The sequence below is a fragment of the Elephantulus edwardii genome, unplaced genomic scaffold (genome assembly GCF_000299155.1).
Source record: "Elephantulus edwardii isolate Elephantulus edwardi_28Jun2011 unplaced genomic scaffold, EleEdw1.0 scaffold00186, whole genome shotgun sequence".
Taxonomy (NCBI): Eukaryota; Metazoa; Chordata; class Mammalia; order Macroscelidea; family Macroscelididae; genus Elephantulus; species Elephantulus edwardii.
In genome coordinates this window covers 506,549-528,490 of record NW_006399936.1, presented here as the reverse complement: position 1 = coordinate 528,490, position 21,942 = coordinate 506,549, and the positions used below count along the sequence as shown (strand labels likewise).

The 21,942-nt window shown below is 40.3% G+C and overlaps 1 protein-coding gene across 1 annotated transcript in view; it reads left to right on the top strand.

The window, feature by feature from the left end:
• The first annotated feature begins 195 nt into the window (after positions 1-195).
• Positions 196-21,942, top strand: part of STAG3 (stromal antigen 3) — a 37,876-nt gene continuing 16,129 nt past the window's right edge. The window contains exons 1-13 of the mRNA XM_006896583.1: positions 196-431; positions 1,553-1,675; positions 6,472-6,574; positions 6,887-7,006; positions 9,546-9,642; positions 10,343-10,419; positions 10,714-10,918; positions 11,364-11,515; positions 17,646-17,719; positions 20,469-20,592; positions 21,098-21,196; positions 21,401-21,480; positions 21,781-21,888. Of these exons, the coding sequence (XP_006896645.1) occupies positions 196-431; positions 1,553-1,675; positions 6,472-6,574; positions 6,887-7,006; positions 9,546-9,642; positions 10,343-10,419; positions 10,714-10,918; positions 11,364-11,515; positions 17,646-17,719; positions 20,469-20,592; positions 21,098-21,196; positions 21,401-21,480; positions 21,781-21,888 (1,598 nt within the window). The remainder of the gene's footprint in view (positions 432-1,552; positions 1,676-6,471; positions 6,575-6,886; positions 7,007-9,545; positions 9,643-10,342; positions 10,420-10,713; positions 10,919-11,363; positions 11,516-17,645; positions 17,720-20,468; positions 20,593-21,097; positions 21,197-21,400; positions 21,481-21,780; positions 21,889-21,942) is intronic.

Here is a 21,942-nt window from a genome sequence, read left to right as displayed (position 1 = left end):
GAGGCGGAACACAGCTGAAAAAAGGTGGTAGGCGAGGGGGCGGGGCGTGGTCGCCTTTCTTAGGGGGCGTGGCGGTCTCGTTTTCAGGGGCGTGGCGATCTGGATCGAGAGGCGGAGTCTGGGTGGAATCCAGCCTATGGCAGTAGAGTAAGTAGATTGAAGGGGTTACTATTTGTCTAGCTCCGAGACCAACCAATGGTAGGAGGACTTGCGGTCAGATGGGGCGGGGTGGAGCAGGGAAAGGCGGTGCGGCGGGCGCGGCCGAGCCCACGTGACGGGATTGCACGCCCGGGAGCGCGTGGCGGCACGAGGCTGCGGGAGCAGCGTCACCGGAACGTGGTGAGCGAAGGCTCCGGGACTCCCAAGCCTCGCGACACTTTGCCGCTTTGGGGCGAGCCGTTGGGGCTTTGCGACGGCGTGAGGCGCACTTCGTGCTTTCCCGCGTTTTTTGTTTTGTTTTGTTTTTTTTTCCTCTGACTTCTTTGGCTGAGAGGAAAGTGGCGTTTATGGCGAAGGTGGCGTGAACTCAGAAACCAGAGAGACTTGAGGCGGTGACTTTTCCCTCAACTTTGTTTAGCCAAAAGTCATTCTTTCGGGTTCAGACAGTGAGGTTTCTCTGAGGCCCCAGGTTACCCCTGAGATTAGGGGCGCCCCTCCTCCGGAGCCTCCTTCACAGACGCCCGCCCTGAACCCCAGTCCCAGAGCGTCTGCTGGCGGTTAATCCTCGATCCGCGGTGGCCCTTCTGGAAAACCAGAGGACGCAAGCTTTCCCTTTACTCTTTGGGCTTCCCGGCTGCACCCCGTCTTCCCGGGGTGGAGTCAGGAGTGAAAAGTCCGGGTGTTTGGTTCGCTTTTATTTTATTTGAATTCAGTTTTCCAGTCCGCCCGTGGCAAGTCTCTGAAGCCGCTCCTGGGACGTGGTCTCTCCCGAAGCCACTGTCTTTGGAGATGGGGGTCTCCATACCCTCGATAAAGAACTAGAAGTTGGTTGTTTATGATTTTTTTTTTAATTGTTAAGGAGTTCGTTGGTGGTGTGCCTTATGTGTTGCGCTGTTAACGGAAAGGTCAGCGGTGTGAATCCGCCTGGCGCCTCAGAGAAAGCGATTTAAATAGAGTCTGTTTTGTAAAGAGATAATAATAATATAATTTAATAATAAAAATAATAAATTAAAGGTTTAATAATAAATAAATATTTACTAAATAAAGGTTTAATAATAATAAATTATTAAATAAAGGTATAATAAATTATTAGAGGTTTAATAATAAATTGCTAAATAAAGGTTTAATAATAATTGTTCAGTGCCGTCGAGTCGCAGGCACTCATAGCGAACCTATGAAGGAGAGTCCTCAACACCTGAATAATAATAATAATAATAATAATAATAATAATAATAAAGGTATTTTAAAGAAGCCGATGCAGGACCTGCGAGTTGGGATGTGAAATTCGTTGTTGTTAATGATAGAGCGTCAGAAAGAGAACGACTGTCTTGTAGAGGGAGGCGGGCCATGGAGGAGCGTGGTGGGAGCCCTTTCCCTTCTTGTCTTCCCCCAGCTGGTTCCCCAATGCCGACCCTGCGGTCCTCGTCCTCCCCGAGCAGCGTGGCATCCTCTCTGCACAGAGGAGGCCAGAAGGGCCTGTGGCCGCCATGCAGCTCCCCCGGCCACCTGCTGTACGGTGAGATGGACGCGAGGGACGCGGGACCGCCGTCAGAGGGGTGAGTGGGGTGTGGGAGCAGTGGTTGACCTTGTCCCCTCTCACCTTGTCGTTGGCAGCTTTCTCTCCTACAGTTTTACAGAATTGATGACAAGGAGTGTCACTCTTAAGAGGACATAAATGCTCTACTGGTTCAGTGATTCCCTTCAACTTTTTATTTTCTTTTTAAATTGCTCTCTGTATTATAGGAGCCCTGGTAGCCTGGTGGTAAGAAGCTGTGTTGCAATCCCCAAAGCAGGTGGTTCGAATCCACCAGCTGCATGGATAGGCAGTCTCCTCCCATGTGATTGACTGCCTCTGAAAACCTGCTGGAGGGTCATCAATGACATACAACAAGATGTTGTAAACACCATTCAAGTTGTCCAAACCTTTCTCTAGCACCTTCATGGACTCAGCATGTGCAACTGTTGTTGAGGGCCGGGGAGGAGAAAGAGAAGTCAAAAGTTGCCTAACAAACAGCATAAAGAGCTCTGGTGGCCTTGGGGGTCAGGAGTTGTGTGGCCAGCTCAAAGGCAAGTGCTTAAAATTCACAATCTGAGGGAGCTCTGGTGGCCTAGTGGCAAGAAGCTGCACTGCTATCCTAGAGGCGTGTAGTTCGAATCTACCAGATTCTCTGCTGGAGAAGGAGGGACAATCTCCTCCTGTACCAGTCAGATCTGTCTACTCCTGTGTGATATGCAGCCTCCGAAAATCTGCTGGAGGCTCAGCTATGAGTCCAACAGACATATATATAATTTCTCCCTCCTTTCCTTCCTTCCTTTTTTTCTTCCCTTTCTTGCCCCTGTAGTTCTCTAATTTTGGAGATTTTGGAAGCAGGAGTGACATCCACTTCCTAAACCACATGCCTCTGGAAACTCTATGAACTTGGTGAAATGACGACAGTTATGGAAAGGCATTTAGGTCTTTTATTCATAGAGTCACTGTGAGTCACGCTCGACTCAATGCAATCGACAACCACAACCCTATATAGTTCTCTAATTTTGGGGATTTTGTAAATGGATCTGTAGATCCTTATCCATTATTGTTTACAAGTTTATACTTTCAAGGTTATCTTCCTGTGTCTTGTCTTGGTTTTTGTCTTTCAGAACAAAACCCAACTTCATAAAAGATCTATTTTAGCTCCTTGTCAAGTTAATTGCCCTCAGAATAAGTGTTTCTTTGGGGTACCAGATTATATCAATGTTGTAAAACTTATTCAGATTAAGAAAACACATAGTTATGTTTCAGGGGGGTGAAATTGAACTGCAGGTATATGTTAATCTTTGGTTATACCTGAGTAATACTTGATTTACTGAGTACACTGATTTTTCACCACCAGATCCTTGTGCTTGCCTAAGTGAATATAATATGGTTTTCCTGTTTTGAAAGAACTTTAGTTTTCTATTCACCTCCATTGCTTTATATCACAGAATTTAAAATAATTGTTCCTCAGGGAGCTCTGGTGGCCTAGAGGCAAGAGCTGCGCTGTCATCCCAAAAGCATATGGTTTGAATCCACCAGATGCTCTGCTGAAGAAGGAAGGGCAATCTCCTCCTGTGCCAGTTGGATCTGATTCAGCGGTACACCAAAAAAAAATAATAATTACTCCTCAATATTTTATAGAACAGAAAATATGAAACATATTTTTCTCATGAAGAGGGGTGTAAAACAAACAGCCATTATAAGTCATTACTCCTTATAAAGACTTAATAGGAGATATTGTAGTTAGGGGAAGCTATATTCTCTCATAGGCATGTTGTTGCCATTGAGTCAACTACAACTCATAGTGACACTGTGAATGTGAATGTTAACAACTAAGTTGTTAAGTGCCATCGAGTGGTAGATGACTCACAGTAACCCTATGAACGAAAGACCTGAACACTTGTATAACTTTGATTATTTCTCCAAGTTCATAGAGTTTCTGAAGCAAGCTATTTCCAAAGTGGATGCCACTCCTGTTTCCAAGTCTGATTGGTGGTTTTGTTTTATTTTTTTACTTTTTAAAAATTATTATTAATTTTAATGAAAGATTACAGAGACTGAGGATTCCACTCATTCATTGTTGCACTTCTCCACCAAACACTGTCCACTATGGGTAACCATTATTGTATTTGACACATCAGTGTCACAGTGTTTAGCATCACAGCAACCACAGGTTACCTCTGTACAGCAAATGTACAGACCAGTGCTATACCACTTAGATGAATGTTTGACCAAAAACAATTAAAAGCAGGCCTGCGGGACACGTGTTAAAATCACCCACCTTTGGCTTGGTAGCATAACTTTTTATTAAAAAAATGTTACTGTTTTTTGTGTGTGTACCATTGAGTCAGATCCGACTGGTACAGGAGGAGATTGCCCCTCCTTCAGCAAAAGGTAGCATAACTTTCTATCCACTAGGTCAATAGAACTCTATGTTGTTGGAACAACAGATTAGCCATTGTGAATCTTTCTCTATCCTGCCCCATTCTCATTGTTACAGTCACTGTGTCAGTCCATCTTGTGGAATATCTTTTTATCTGACCCTTCAGCTTTCCTAACATAATGTCTTTTTCTAAAGACTGGAAGGGTGCAGCCTTTGATTTTCTTTTCATGAAAGTTTACAGAGTCTTTGGATTTCCATTCATTGATTGTTGCGCACTTTCTTCCCTGTCCACCCCTCCCTCCCAGTTCACTTTTCTCTTTGAAAAGTAAAAAAAAAATAAATAAAAATTCTTTTATTGTTATACAATCCTCCTGCAGTTCACTGCACTATGCAACTTTCATTCTGGACTATTGTCATGATAATAATACCTAATCATATATTCCTCCTAAACAGTTCTCTCCCTCATCTGTTTCAATGCAGTATATATTCTTTATCCCCTCATAGTTTCCCCTTAACCGTGATGTTAGTCCAGCTTTACAACAGTTGTCCTATGCAGTATTTGTTCTTTTGGGACTGAAATATTTAACTCAGCATAATGTCCACCAGGGTCACCCATTTTTTATATTTCATGAGTTCCTTGTTTTTCAATGCAGCATAGTATTTGTGTGAATATATCACAGCTTCTCTATCCATTCGTTTGTTGTTAGGTGCTTAGCTGTTTCCAACTCTTAGCTGTTGTGGACAAAGAAATAAACATGGGTGTGCATATATCTGTTTAGGTGGCAGTTCTCCTTTCTTTAGGGTATATTCCCAGCAGTGGAATTGCTGGGTCAAATGGTATTTCTATTTCCACCTTTTTAAGAAAGTGCCATACTGCCTTCCATAGTGGTTGCACCATTTTACACTCCCACCAACAGTGAATAAGGGTTCCAGTTTCTCCACAACCTCTCCAGCATTTGTTGTTGCAGCCTTTGATTTTCTTCCACAGATATTTCAAGGCCTGTCCTCTTTTAGCAAACAATGCTGGGTCATCTCCATAATGCAGGTTGTTGATAACTCTTCCTCCAATCTTAATGCTACATTTTTATAGTTCAACTTTTCAAATTACTTACTCAGCATATATATTGAATAGGTATGGAGAAAGGATAAAAATCTGATACACAGGTTTCCTGATTTTAAATCATGTGGTGTTCCTTCATTCAACATGGACAACAGTGTCTTGGTTTATGAATATGTTTCTCATGAGCCACAGTTTTAAAGGTTCTGTAATTCCCATCTACTTTATATTATACATAGTTTTTGTGGTTGTTTTTTTTTTAACGCTTCACGAATTTGCGTGTCATCCTTGCGCAGGGACCATGCTAATCTTCTCTGTATAGTTCCGATTTTAGTATATGTGCTGCCGAAGCGAGCACTGTACATAGTTTTTTATCAGCTACACAGTCAGATGCTTTTGCATAGTCACTAAAACACAAGAATACACTTTTATTATATTCTCTGCTTTTGGCCAAGATCCATCTGACATCATTAGTGATAACCTCTTCTGAATCCAACTTGAATTTCTAACAGTTCCCTGTCCATGTATTATTGCAGCATTTTACTTGCATGTGATAATGATACTGTTCAATAAATCCCATGTTCTATTGGATCTTTTTTGGAAATGGGAACATATATGTATCTCTTCCAGTCAGCTGGCCAACTAGCTGTCTTGCAAGTTACTTGGCATAGACTAGTGAATATGTTCAGGGCTGCATATGTTTGTTGAAACATATCAATTCCTGTCGTTGTTGTTAGGTACCCTTGAGTTGAGGATGATTCACATCGACCCTATGAACAAAACATCTGAACCCATTTCATCATCTCTGACAAATTTGAGCTCATCGCTGCAGTCACTATGTCAGTCCAGCTCATTGGTCGTCTTGTCTTTTGCTGATCCTCCACCTTTCCAAGCATGATGTTGCTCTCCTAACAACATGCCCAGAATATGTGAGATGAAGCTTTGTCAACTTTGCCTCCAAGGAGCATTCTGGCTGTACACTCTCCAGGACATAATTTTTTGTTCTTTGGCATCCATGGAATATTCAGTAGTCTTTTCAAACACCATGGTTCAAAGGCATCAGTAGTTCTCCTGTCATATTTACTCATTGTCCAGCTCTCAGATGCAAGTGATTGAAAAGACCATGGCCTGAGTCAGGTACACTTTAAACTGACATCATAGCTCCTCAGTAATTTGAAGTCTTCATAGCATACTAGCCCAAAGTAATACATCTCCTGACTGTTGGTACCAAAGGTGTTGATTGTGGATCCAAGTAAGGTGAAATCATTATCAACTTCAGTCTTTTCCCATTTATCATGGGACTTTATTTTTTTGCAAATGCCTTCAGTGCAGATTGAACTTCTCCCTTTCTCATAGAGATAGTGACTCACTATCTGCGGATGAAGGCAGTGACTTTGAAGATAACTTGAGATGCAAAGTGAAGAAGAGAGTAGCAAAACGGCCACTCAGAACAACTCCAGTGAGTCAGCCTTTTATTTTTGAACCTGGTCTGGAATATGGTTGATGAAAGGATTAGACTTAGAGGGTGTTTCGGGGTGAACGTGGAAAGAAATTTTGAAGGAAAATAATAGATGGGTGTTAGAGAGTTTTCAAAAGGAGAACAACTTACAAATGATAAAGTTCATAACAAAATAATAAACTCATCTGAGTCAGTAGCTCGGACTCTGGTGTGGAATTGGAAACTTAAGGTCAGCTAAATGATGATAATAAGACTGTTTGAATTACTCCCTCTTTCCCTGCCCCATGTTCCTACTCTCCTTATGCATATTAGGTGGCAAAACAAGCAAAGAAAAGGCCCCGAGTGGTACGTGATCGTCACCAGAAAAAGCCAGAGTCACCACCAGCCAATAATCTCTTTGATGCTGTGAAAGCTGCCAAAAGTGACATGCAGGTAAAGCAGAGCATCTTGCTGTTTCTTAAACCATCTTTGAAGGACAAATTTCTACAAACTTGATGTAAGGTAGACATTTCTTGTAAATAAGAATAAGAGTTCTTATCTCAGGAAAGAGATAAGATCATGGGAGAATTTTTTTAGAGTGAAAGAAAAACAACTTTGTATAGAAGATTGTTTCTTTTGCTTAGGGGGAAGGGTTCAGAACTGCTGTGCATAGGGTTGCTACACATCACAGGCAACTCAATGGCACATAACAACAAAAACACTCTACTGATTGATTGTTATTTAATCCTTATGTTTAGAGTCAGCAAGACCTCAGGGAGGGCCTTTGTATTTAAAAGTTGGTTGTTAAATATTCTTCTAAGAGGTACTGACTCTTCTGTCGGTATAGTGTGCAGAGGTAACCTGGGCTTGCTGTGATGCTGAACCTTGTGCCATTTGGGTGTCAAATGCCAAAACAGTTACCCGTGGTGGACAGTGTTTGGTGTAGCTCCCAGTTTAAGACAGGTTTGAAAGCAGGAGTGGCATCCACTTCCTAAACAACACGCCTCTGGAAACTCTACAAACTTTGATAAATGATGATAGTTACAGAAAGAAAGCCTTCTGTTTATAGGGTCACTATGAGTCGTGTTTAACGTGACAGCAATCAACAACAACAACATCACAAAACGAAGATTCTGCCTTTTCTTTACAGTAGTGAAAAATTGAAAGGCATTTTAGTGTCTGACATTAAGGAAATATATATAAAGCATTTAGTTACAGGACAACATTCCATATATATCATGGAATATTACTTAGTAATTAAATGTTTATGAAAGTTTTAATAACTGGGAAATGTGTACAAGTTATTACAAGTTGAAACATTAGAAAATTATGTATCTTTGTATATTTTTATATAAGGGTTTAAAAAAATTTTTTTCTTATTAATTTCAATGAAAATTTACAGAGAATTTGGATTTCCATTCATTCATTGTTGCACTTTTCCTCCCTCCCAGCCCTCCCCCCAAGTACATTCCCCTCTTGGAAAATTAAAAGAAAAATTCTTTCATTGTTTTACAGTCCCTCCCCCCAGGTACACTCCACTATGCAGCCTTCGTTCTGGACTCCTGTCATGACAAAAATACCTAATCACGTATCCCTTTTTAAACAGTTTTCTCCCTCATCTCTTTCAATGCAGTGTACATTCTTTAACCCATCTTTCTCAGTCTCCCCCCAAACACGGATGTCAGTCCTGTTTTACAGCAGTGGCACCATGCAGTATTTGTCCTTTTGTGACTGAAATACTTAACTCAGCTTAATGTCCTCCTGGGTCACCCATTTTGAATAATATTGCATGAGTTCCTTGTTTTTCAATGCAGTGTAGTATTCCATTGAGTGAATATACCACAGTGTGTCTATCCATTCATTTGTTGATGGGCACTTAGGTTGTTTCCAACTCTTTGCTATTGTGAACAAAGCTGCAATAAACATGGGTGTGCATATATCTGCTTGGGTGTCAGTTACCATCTCTTTGGGGTATATTCCTAGTAGTGGAATTGCTGGGTCAAATGGTATCTCTATTTGCAACTTTTTGAGAATGCGCCACACCACTTTCCACAGTGGTTGCACCATTTTACACTTTCACCAACAGTGAATAAGGGTTCTAGTTTCTCCACGACCTTGCCAGCTTTTGTTGCTTGCTGTTCTGTTTAATTTTGCTATTCTGACTGGGGTGAGATGATATCTCATAGTTGTTTTGATTTGCATCTCTCTTAGAGCTAGGGATTTTGAACATTTTTTCATGTGCTTATTAGCCATCTGAATGTCGTCTTTGGTGAAGGGTCTGTTCATATCCTGTGCCCATTTTTCAATTGGATTATTTACCTTTATCTTCTTGTGGTGATGAATATATTTTTATAAACTTTAAGGGAACTCTAGTAGTGTAGTCCATAGGGAATAACACTGCTAACCTCTCTGGCAGTTCTAATCCACCAGTGGAGACGAATAGCCAGTCTCTTCCTGTGTGATTTACAGCCTTGGAAACATGTTAGATGGTCAACAGTGAGTCATTGTGACTTGATGGCAATGAGATTGAGCCCTAAGGTTATAATCAGATTGTAACAGGTTAGTTTTCTTACTGTCTCTTTCTGCCGGTAACTGTTTCCTCACTGTTGCTTTCAAGATGGTATGACTATTATAATGGCTTATTGCTGGGTAGGAGCCATCTCTTAGATTCCCTTTCTTGGGAAGATCCTGTCATGAATTCTGTCCCCTCTCTGCACCCCATGCAGTTGTCTACACAGAAAGTGAAGGTCTCCCAAGTTTTCATAGAAATTTTCAGGACAAAATCAGCCTGGGTGCCAGTTTCCCTTTTAGGGTTCATTCTTTCCCTTAACTTTGGTCCTTTGAAATAGTATATTTAATTATAATCCAATATACTTTAAAATATTTTTGCGTGCTTTAATCAGTTTAAAGGATTCATTTGGAAGGATAACTCAGTATTTTTCGTCGCCTATATTTCCAGAAATAGAAGTCATCCACTTTTTCCCCCCCTTAGACTTTGGTAGATGAGTGGCTGGATGGCTACAAGCAAGACCAGGATGCAGGATTCCTAGAGCTTATTAACTTTTTCATTCGCTCTTGTGGCTGTAAAGGTGAGGAGATCCCTACCCCCTTTTTAGATTCCAGTCTTTTCTCTTGTGTTACGAGATTCTTATTGATGAATAGAATTAGATATTTTCTAGATAAAGGGAAAAGAGAAAAACAGTTCCACCTGCTTAACTACAATTTTATCTTTAAATAAAGAAGGTTATCTAGTAGGAAACAATATAGATTTGGAAATAGGTTCATTTAAAAAAATAATCATGTTAATATAATAGATAATGATGTCCACATATTTGAAAATGGACCATAAAAACCCTGTTAGTCTTTCTCTCCCTCAATGATATATTTTCTTAATTTCTCAGTCACCTCATCCTATATTTCTCCTCTGAAGCTGTGGAGCCTTGATATATGCAGAGGCCATCAATGACTTTATTTGGGCAGTTCATCTCAGGCCATATTATGAAAACCTAGCATCTGGCCTAGTTTTACAGATTTTTATTTGCTTATTTTTTAAAAAAATTACTATTTTCCGCTGCTTAGTATTTCACAATATTTCTATTGGGTTTTCTAAAGAGGTCTTTTGCTAAAGGTGGATAGTAACAAAGTTATAAATATGACTTCAGGTCTTCTGATTTTTTTACCCAAGCTCTCTTTGGTATATTTGATAATTCATCTTTAGATATATATATGTAAATGGTTATGGTGCTTTACCATTTTCCTTATAATCACTTAATCTCTTTCATTTCTTAGGCACTGTGACCCTTGAGATGTTCAAGAAGATGTCCAATTCTGAGATAATCCGTCACCTAACAGAACAGTTCAATGAGGTGGTGAAAGACAGCCAAGATTTTGCTTCTCCTTTGTTAAAAACAAGGCTCCTTAGTCTTTCAGCTGCTGGAAAATAGAATATCTTTTTAGAATGGTGGTTTGGTCTTTCATGATAAAAAGGACACAAAAATATTAGAGAACTATGCCTCTAGTGTGGAAAGAATATCAGGAAATGAGTCATAACGTGTTTTTACTATACGATTGAATTTAGACATTTAACATCATCTGGCTTCATGTATCTGATAATAACTTTTCTATACTTACAAACTTCTACACTTTCTACACTTCTGTAGGATTCAGGGGATTATCCCTTGACAGCTTCTGGCCCATCCTGGAAGAAGTTCCAGGGGAGCTTTTGTGAATTTGTGAGGACATTGGTCTATCAGTGCCAGTACAGCCTCCTCTATGATGGCTTCCCCATGGACAATCTCATCTCCCTGCTCACTGGCCTCTCAGACTCCCAAGTCCGTGCTTTCCGTCACACTAGCACTCTGGCTGGTGAGTATTAATATTTTTTTTTATATTCATTTTAGTCTATGGACGTTGTCCTGAGGTTTGTTCTGCAATTTTGGATAATCCTCCTTATATGCATCTTAGCTGTTAAAAAAGTTCATCCCATTTTTATCTCAAACCTCACTTAACGTTTCCCCAAGTAAAATTATAAAAAGAAGTGGACTCCAGTGTTATTTTCTACCCTTAACATTTTTTTCATAGCTTACCATGTGCTGAGGCTAAAAGAAGACTAAAAGTTTAAAAAAAGGGGGGGGGAGTTTATTTCACGACCCTAAGTCTTTAAGTTTATTTCACAACCCTAAGTCTTTAAAGGACCACCCAGTTCTGGATTTTCATTTTCACTTTTCTCCTTTTCCTTCTTTTGGAATCCCCTCTCTCCCTCTATTGACCTAAATAATGATTTTCTCATCTCATTCTCCCTGACTCAAAGCCATGAAACTGATGACCTCTCTCGTAAAAGTTGCTCTTCAACTGAGTTTGCATAAAGACAATAATCAACGTCAGTATGAGGCTGAACGAAGCAAGAGCCCAGGGCAGAGAGCACCCGAACGTCTGGAGACCCTGCAAGAGAAACACAAAGAGGTGAGAAATGTGACCTGCATGTTCTCCAGCGTCCACTTACTGCCAGTACAGACTGGCAGTCCCAGTTTTTTTACTTGGTCTGTCACAGGTCCCCACATAGCCTTTAATATAATGAACAGTGGTATCTAGTAATAATTTCATAGACCCATCCCATCAGAGTTTATTGCATACTCATCTTGTTCCTGGGATATGGACTCAATAAAACCTTTCTAATTCAGAGCGAATTTAGGAGTTCTCTCTCTCCATGTTGCTCTCCATGATCAGACACGTTTAAGTGTCCCACCATATGTCATGCAAGGAGTTTTAACTTTCTTGTCAAGTATATCATATACAGTCCTCACAGGAATGTACCAGAGGCTGACCACCAATAAAAGAGGCCAGATTTTTCAGGAGTTAATTAGGGCTTTTCAGTCACTCCTAGGTTTGACTTCTGTTCCAGTTAGCTACTAACTTCATTACTGCAATAACTTATATTACTACTTTAAACTTGATTTTCCTTGTCTTTAGAGAGGGGAAAATAATCCCCACCATTTTGTGACGATTAGAAATGAGTACATTTCCTAGCCCAGAACATTGCATATACTGGCTTTGTTTTCATTTTTACTTAAGACTGCTGGACCATGTACCCTGGCACAATCTTCATATTCATTAAACCTTCAAACAGCTAATCTGTCATGAGTCAAACACCAACTTACTTTTTTCTACTTCTCTATCTGAGGTATTTTTGCCATAGTCTAGAAAAACCTGCCATGTCTAACTGTCAATTGGCTGTCACCCTGGTCCTCATAAAAAGTCTCTTCCATGCTTTTGGGGAGTGTTGGAAAAGAGGAGGAGACCCCTGGCCGAAGCAAGTTGCCTAGCTCTGGATAAGTGCAAGCCTATCTGGCCTGTATCAGCCCTTAATATGGGATAGAAAAAGGTCTCCTGTGTTTGGCTGTGCCATGTAGAAAGTTTGCCACCCAGGAAGAAAGCTGCCCCATCCATTGAGCTAAGAGAGTAGTCTGCACTGAGCTAAGGTTCTCCTGTCCAATCCGCATACCCCACATCTACAAATCCACCCCATCATGTCTTCCTCTGCTTGCCTGCATATAGGCTCACTGTAACCCCCAATAAAGTTAAGTCAACTCTGAAATGCTCCCAGAGTAGTATGTCTCTGCCACGCTTACCCTGTCAGAGTGTTGCTACCCCCGTCAACAGACAGCAACACCATGCCAAATCTTTAGAGAAGTCCTTCTCTCATTCTCCTTGAACATCCTTCAGCCTTCAGTAGATGATCTTAAAACCATGTGCACAATAGGTATATCTTGAATTTTAAAGATACTGTACACTTGTATGCATCTTTTTCCTCATGTACACTAATATAAAAAACTAAGGAAGGTTTTACACATAGAATCAATCTTGGAAAGTTAAAATAGATAATGAGGGACAGGAACAAAAATTAATAGATAAGTTGAGTGAAAGGAGAAGAGAAAGTACAATAAGAATTTGGTGAAACATTTTAATTGTATTATTAAATTATAATTTAATTATTATAAAAGTATGTGAATGATTGGATGAAACCAATATGATTTGTAAACTTTTATTCATCTTATATAAGCTACAACCAAAGAAAAGTTACCTAACAGAATGCAGAAACTATGGCATAATATAGTTAATATAAAGAATCCTGGTGGCATAGCACTTAATGTGGGTAACCAAAACAGCAGCAGTTCAAATTTACCAGCTGCTCTGAGAGAGAAAGAAAATGATGAAGGGTTGTCATGAGTAGAAACTGATTGATCCTAGTTGATTTCAATAATAATACACATAAGTAAAATTTTGATAAAGATAATTCTATGCAATGCAAGAGGGAAATTAAAGTAGATTTAGAAGGGAATGTGGAACAAGAGACATAATTGCTGACAGCAGATGACTGAAAGCAGAGACTACCAGAAAAACACTTGTGTTTTCTTGACTATGCAAAGGCAGTTGACTGGATTACAACAAATTATAGATAACATTGGAAGAATGAGAATTCTAGAACACTTAATTCCAGAACCTGTACATAGACCAAGAAGCAGAATTTTGAACAGAACCAGGGTACGGCATGGTTTAAAATCAGGAAAGCTAGGTGTTATCTTTTACCATGCTTACTGAATCTGTGTGCAGAACCAATCATCTGAGAAACTAGATTGTTAGAAGAACTTGGCATCAAAATTAGAGAAATCCATTAATGACCTGCAATGTTCAGATGACATAACTTTGCTTGCAGAAAATCAAGAAGACTTGAAGCATTACTTAATAAGGCTTTAAGACTTAAGTATTGATTACACCTCAGCATAAAAGTAAAGTCTTTGTAGGAGCAAGACCAGTACCTGTCTCTGAGCAACAGCAGCAGCAGCCACCTGGCCGTCAGGAGATGTTGCTGGCAGTGTTGATTTTACCAGTCTGCAAGCATGGGGAATATTTTTGCCAATCTCTTCAGGGGCCTTTTTGGTAAAAAAGAAATGTTTTCATGGTTGGACTGGATGCTGCAGGAAAGACTGCAAACAAAGCTTGGCAAAATAGTAACCACTATGCCTACTATAGGTTTCAACATGGAAACTGTTGAGTACAAAAAACATCAGTTTCACTGTGTGGGACATTGGCAGTCAGGATAAGATCTGGCCCCTGTGGCACCATTACTTCCAGAACACACAAAAGTTTGATCTTTGTGGTTGACAGCAATGACCAGGAGTGCGTTAATGGGGCCTATGAAGAGCTCATGAAGACTTTGGCGGAAGACAAGCTCAGAGACACTGTCTTACTAGTGTTTGCTAACAGGCAGGACCTTCCCAATGCCATGAATGCTGCTGAGATCACAGATAAACTGGGATTGCACTCTCCTTTCGCTACAGATACTGGTACATTCAGGCTACCTTGTGCCACCAGCAGAGATGGGCTTTATGAAGGTCTGGAACCAGAAATGAGCCGCGATCTGTCCTCATCCCTCTGTGCCTTCTTTTCCTCCTCCTTCCTCTCTCCAACCTCTGCTTTACTTTCATGTGGCAAACTGTGAGGCTCTGTGGTGTCAAGTGCCAGAAGCTGTCTCTCTGGGTTTGGTCACAGTGTGTATGCACCATCTTGTAAATGTGGCAGATGCAGACTGCAAACAGATTTTTAATTTAGTTTTTGTTTCCAGTGAAGCAGTTTCTGGTACTCCTATGCAATATTACTCAGCATTTCTTTTCTTTCTTTCTTTTTTTTTATTGTAAAAAAGAAAAATCAACTAGTGAGTCAGTACTCAGAAGAGATTTCCACATACTGGCCCTGGGCTCCCAGGAGTTACTGTGCTAGAAGAGCCAAGTGCCCTCCTCTTGATCTGAGACCTGTGTTGAGATCCATTTTGGTGACTTGTTTTTAACCTGAGCTCAGTGCATTTTTTTTTAAAGTAGCTACAATAAAGGAGAATACTTGAACACACAGAAGGGAAAAATACACCTAGTGTAGGTTTTACAGTAACAACTTGAGTACTAGTCCATATGATCATCTGTGTTTCCCTTTGGGAATGTGAGAGAAGGTGACAAAAAGAAGCCCACAATCAATTTTGCATGGTCACAATAGAGATCTCTGAAATTACGCTGTCTTTGATTCATCTGGTGTTTCAGAGTTTGTGCTTGTATTTGTGCTCACTTGTTTACCAAGGAAACAAGCTTTGAGGCTATGCTTGGCCCAGGCTACCCTCTGAGCACAGCAGGCCCTCTGTTTGGTCTCTGGGACCTACACTTCTAGGCCACTCATAAGGACCCAGAGCAGGTATCTGTGCAACTGGCTATGACATGAGCAGCAGCCTTTGGGCTCTCAATTTAGAAGAAAGCAAAGAACTACCAACCTTTATTTTGGTCAGGTATTTGCTGTTTTTTTTTGTGGCCACTTAACCAGAGTAGAGCCCATTACTCCCAGTGCATACTCAGAGACCTTGGCCAGAGCAGCAGACTCCTAGAGCATAGGGGTGCGTGCGAGCTGGGAGCATTCCACAGCCTGTCGGAGCATCCCTCTCTGTACATGTGTGAAGTATCTTCTGCTCCCTCATCCTGCAAGGGTCACATTTGCCAGTGAGAAAAAGACGACCTCTACATGCCTTTCTTTTGTATTTTGACAAACACTGAAGAAGCCGGAGCTGTTAAATTTTATCTCCAGGGGGAGAACCCATCAGAACTTGTTTATTTGGTGTTGTGGAACCTCTTACTGTCTTCATTACACAATTAGTAATCAACTGTTTTGTATACTTGTTTACAGTTTTCATTTCAACAAATAAGCACTGTAACTATAGCTATTAGAATAAAATACCTTTTTTAAAAAATGTAAAATCTTTAACAACTGGGCTAGGAAATAATACGATAAATGGAGTAAGAATTGATGTCAGTGATTGACTTTTACGTGAATCCACATTACATTCAGGTGACATGGAAGCAGCAATCAAGAAATCATACAACATACTGCAAAGACCTCCTTAAAGTATTGAAGAGCAAGGTATTCCCTTTGGAGATTCATGTGCACTTGACCCAAACCATACTATTTTGACTTGGATTCATATTTGTGTGCAAGTTGAACAGCGAATAACAAAGACTAAAAAATTGTTGCCTTTGAGTTGTGTTGTGGTAAATATTGGCCGTACCAGGAACTGCCAAGACAACAAACAAATTTATCTTAGAAGGAGTAGCCATAGTGCTCTTAGAAGTTAGGATGGTAAGACTTAGTCTTACATTCTTTGAGTATGTTCACGGGATGGGTCAGTCCTTGGAGAAGGACATTAATCATACTTAGTAAAAAAAAGTAGATGGTAAAAGAAAAAGGAAAACCAACACAAGATGGATTAGCATGATGGCTTTAACAGATGGCACAGCAGAGATTGTGACAGAAGAGGCAGGATGAGGCAGTGCTTTATCTGTTGTATGTGGGATTTCTGTGATGCAGAGCCAACTTGACAGCACCTAAGAGGAACAGTTAATCCTTAAATCAGAAGTAACCTGGGGACTGCCTATATTCATCATGTAATCCGGGATTTCTTGAAGCAGCATCCCTGGCTTCTACCCTTTAGATATGACAACCAAAAGTGACTTTGGCCACTCTCAAATATCCCTGTTTTTGTGTACCATAGAGAGTCATTGCTGGCCCTTCAGAGGATTTTCAGAGACAGTTAATTGGATGGGAGGAAAATGCGTATCTTTTTCCTGTAGAGCAGCTGCTAGATTGAAACTGCACACCAGAAAGGGATTGATGTAGTATCTAGGGTAATGGGGGTAGATACGTCAGAGACACTGAGATGGGCTAAGGATAGAGAAGGGTTCAGAGCTATTGTACATAGGGGTCACTATGAGTCGCTCGCGGCTCAATGGCCCATAACAACAAGAAGAAGCCTCTAGAGCTCCTTCTAAATGTCCTGTTGGAAGTAAAGGCATCTTTAGTTGGAAACCATTAAACTAATCTCTTCCTTCTCTTTCCCTAGTTTCATTTCTGTCAAACAGGCTATAGTTACTAAGTAGTTTTCGCAGGTTGTAACCACAGCGAGGGGGCTCGAGTGAAGAGGGGTTCTCCCCACCCAAAGAACATATGCAATTAAAAGATATACTCATAGACCATTAAAATAAAGTGATTTTTCCCAACTGGGGCTTCTGAGCAGCCAAATATAGTAGAATAACCGTATTCAGAAGGCATAATATTTCACCAAATATCCAGAATCCTCCAAGGTATCATTTAACCGTACAGTATGTCACCAGGGTACAAACGAAGTCCATTCCTGTATCTTCTTTAGAATTTGTATTTAAGTCAGAGCAGGTACATATGACCTATAGTACATGAAAAGGCTTTAAGCCTCCACAGTAGTTTAAAAGTTTCACATGTTTCAAATGTATGTGATTATGATGAATTTGTTTTGATGGCAAATTTAGAAACATTGAAGCAGGAGTTGTCTCTGAGTTGTACATTCATAACCCAATAGTTCCTTGTACAGCTTCTTCAGAATTAGAAGATTTCAAAGGAATCCTAAAATACTAGGAGTTCAGACTGTGCACTGTATTGACTAGGAAGTAGATGTAGTCGTCTGTATCTTTGCAGCTTAATGCCACTGGGGTACAAGAAAGTTTGATCTGTTTTCCTCCCTGTTCTCCAGCTCCAAGAGCATCAAGAGGAGATTGAAGGAATGATGAATGCCCTCTTCAGAGGTGTTTTTGTACATCGGTACAGGTGAGTTAATGGACTTAACCTCAGTTGAAGCTGCTGGTTCTTACAGTTTGTTGGATAACAAGCTCCCTACCCCCAACCATGTGATTTGTCTTAAAACTAACAACAGATTTTCAAATTAATAAAGTTTAATGCATCCCTACCTTCACAGGATCTAAGCTTTTAAAGAAAGAAAATCGAATAGGATGTTGCTGAGTGTTCTGCTTCAGGTTTGTCTCAAACCTATTCCTGCCCAGTCTTTCTGGACATGGAGACCTGGAAAGACAAGAGTAGTGCTTTTCTGAGAAATGCGTGAAGCCTGGCAAACCTTTTCCTAGCTCCTGATGTTGTTTAATTTTCTGAGAGCAAGGGAGTTTTAAACTGTTTTCCAGAATTTGTCGAAGGTTAAAAGAACATCCATAATTATTCCTCACTCTTGGCCACATTTCTCATTTTCTAGAACCAGTGAGCAGATTGACCTTTTCTTAAAATGGAATGAAAATGTACATGTAATTTGGACAGTGGTTAAATTAACTTGTAAAAGATAGTGGAGGATGAAGTACAGAAATGGTTCAAGAAAACGTGTCTGAGTTTGTGCGTGTGAGCGAAACACATTTGATAGGCTAGACTTTATGAAGAAGAGTGTGGCATCAGTATCAGAGAAGACTCATTAACAGTCTGTGTTACAAACAGAACACAACTTTTCTTGTTGAAAGTGAGGAGGTTTTGAAATGCATGATACACACCACAATAAGATAAAGATAAACAACCCAGTTGAAAAATGGGCACAGGATATGAACACTTTACCAAAAAAGACTTTCAGATGGCCAACAAACACATGAAAAAATGTTCAAAATCCCTAGCTCTAAGAGAGATGCAAATCAAAACAACTATGAGATATCCTCTCACCCCAATAAGAATAGCAGAATTCAACAGAGCAACAGACAGCAAATGTTGGCAAGGTTGCGGAGAAACTGGAGCCCTTATTCGCTGTTGGTGGGAGTGTAAAATGGTGCAACCACTCTGGAAGGCAGTATGGCACTTTCTCAAAAAGTTGGATATAGAAATACCATTTGACCCAGCAATTCCACTACTGGGAATATATCCCAAGAGACCATAACTAACATCCAAGCATATATTTGCACACCCATGTTTATTGCTGCTTTGTTCACAAAGAGTTGGAAACAAACCAAGTGCTTATCAACAAATGAATGGATAGAAAAGCGGTAGTATATTCACCCAGTGGAATACTACGCTGCATTGAAAAACAAAGAACTCATAAAATATTATTAAAAATGAGTGACCCTGGAGGACATTATGCTGAGTGAAATACTCATGAAAGGACAAATACTGCGTAGTGCCACTGTTGTAAAATGATAGAGACATCATGGTTGGGGGGAACCTAAGAAAAGAGAGGATAAATAATGTATACTGCATTGAAACAGTTGAGGGAGAGAACTGTTTAAAAGGAATATCGGATTAGGTATTATTTTCATGACAGCATTCCAGAAAAAAGAAGTGCATAGTAAAGTGGACTGTGAATTTGGGGGGAGTTGTATAACAATGAAAGAATTATTTTTCTTTTCAAGAGAAAAATGAACTGGGGAAGGGGTGGGTAGGGAGGAAAGTGTACAACAATGAATGAATGGGGAAAAATTAAATGGAAAGAATATGCTATAAAATATATGTAGCATTAAAAATCATTTTAAAAAAGAAATGCATGCTGCAGAAGATCAAAGAGTACAGCCTTCAGTATGGATTATTACATCTCAACATCAAGGAAGCAAGAATATTCACTGTGATGGGCCAATAGGTAACATAATGATAGATGGAGAAGAGAGTGAAGTAGTCAGTGATTTCATCTTGCTTGGATCCATGATGAACACCTGGGTAACAGCAGTCAAGAAATCAAAAGTGTGTTGCACTGGGAAAATCTGTCAATGACCTCTTCAAGGTGTTAACAGTGATGTCAGTTTAAAGACTAAGTTGTGCCTGATTTAAGCAATGGCCTTTTTTTTTAAAAGTAATTGTCTTTTAAATTACTTCTGTGCATCTGAAAGTAGGACAATGAATAAGGATGTTTAGGAACTATTGGGAAGAAGAAGAATTGAAGCCTTTGAATTGTGTTATAGAAGAGCACTGAATATCCCATGGACTGCCAGAAGAACAAACAGATATGTCTTGGAGAAGGTGCAACCAGGGTGCTTCTTAGAGGGAAGAACGGTGAAACATGGTCTCACATACTTTGCGCATGTTGTTAGGAGTGGCCAGTCCTTAGAAAAAGACATGTTTGGAAAGGAAGAGGGTCAGAGAGAAAGACCTGCCATGAGATGAACTGATATAATGACTATGGCAATGGGCTTAAGTATTACATAGATAATGACAGTGACACAGGATAGGACAAGGTTCAGATCCATTGTTCATAGAGTCACTATAAGTCATAGTCAACAGTACTAACAGTCATGCATCTGTGTATGTATACATACACATGCGGGTGCTCTGCAGGATATAGTCAATTTCTGTGCAGTTTACTGCCTATAAAAACCTTCTGGAGGGTCAGGTGTTGGTCAGTTCCAACTTGATGGTACATAACAAATAGATATGTACACACATACACAAATACATACATACTAGGAAGTATACTAGGAAGAGGAAATAGGAAGTTGTAGAAAATGATGGTTAGCCAAGAAAATAGATTATTATATATTAGAGAAATATCTAGCAGATTGGAAAATTAATTTGGTAGCATGGGCTAATTGATCTTTGCTTCTAGGGATGTCCTTCCTGAGATCCGTGCTATCTGCATCGAGGAGATTGGGTGTTGGATGCAGAGTTACAGTACCTCTTTTCTCACCGACAGCTATTTAAAGTACATTGGCTGGACCTTGCATGATAAGGTGAGAGTACTCTACCTCCCTCTCCCTATTTTCCTTATCTTTTTCCCTGTTCTAGGGTTCCAGCTTTTCCAGGTCCTGCCACTTATGTGTTTTATCTAGTAGGCAGTTATCACCTATCAAACCACTGAACTTGAAAACTGCTCTAGTCCTGGAGAGGAATGGAGTAATGTGGAAGGGAGAAAGACCTACCCAGGAGATAAGATGCCTCAGCCTGAGGTAGCAAGGACAGAAACTTTCTTGCGAATAAGCAAGAAATCATGATGGGAAGGCAGTAATAAGAGTGCTACAGTGGTGCCTACACAATCCTTTTAGCATGGTAGCTGAGGGGTTTTTGTTGTGTGTTTTTTTAAAGTGGGAAAACTCTTGCTTATTGTCTCTGAGACATCTTAGAGAAGACATCCAGGCCGAGAATGGGTTTCTAAGAATGGAAGTATGGCGGCTCAGTGGGATGCATAGAAGAGTTGTTAGTCACATATGCATTCTTTCCCCCCTGCCCCCTTGATAGCACCGAGAAGTTCGTCTAAAGTGTGTGAAGGCTCTGAAAGGACTCTATAGCAACAGAGACATGACTGCACGCCTAGAGCTCTTTACCAGCCGCTTCAAGGTAAAATTGGGACAGTCCTCTTTTGTTTGTTCTCTTTCTTGTGAGTCCCTTTTCCCCCACCTCATATATTTCCACTTCAGCTCATACATTTATAGCAATCCTAGCATTTGCTTCTACACTCTCTTTTTAGGACTTTCTGAAAGTCCAAGAGAATGTGATGATTTGGAGTGGGGAAAACGAGATAATGTGCTCTTCTTCCTCCAGGACCGGATGGTTTCTATGGTCATGGACAAAGAGTATGATGTAGCAGTAGAGGCTGTCAAACTGCTAACACTTATCCTTCAGTGAGTTTTGGGGAGTGGGAGGCTGGAATCTTGGATTTTTACCATCCCAGCATCAAGTAGACCCTTCCCAAATTCTATCTCTATACTTACCTTAGTACATGGTGCAAGATAGCAAGCATTTCTGAGTTAAAAGTTCTCAGGGGATGGGAGGATTCCTCATCTTCTCTAACTCTCCATATACTCTGTCTTCCATTAATTTACAAGTACTTTGTGAGTTAGCTGAATCCTTATTTTTTTTAATTTAAGCTTAATTATGCTTGAAGATAACTTTTTATATGCACACACTCCTTTTTTTGGCAGGAACATGGAAGGGGTGCTGACTGACACAGACTGTGAGAGCATCTACCCCGTAGTGTACGCCTCCAGTCGAGCTCTGGCCTCTGCTGCAGGAGAGTTTCTCTACTGGAAGTGAGTGGGTCTCCTTTCGTGCTACTCCTTTAACTCTACCCTCTGTAATTTTCT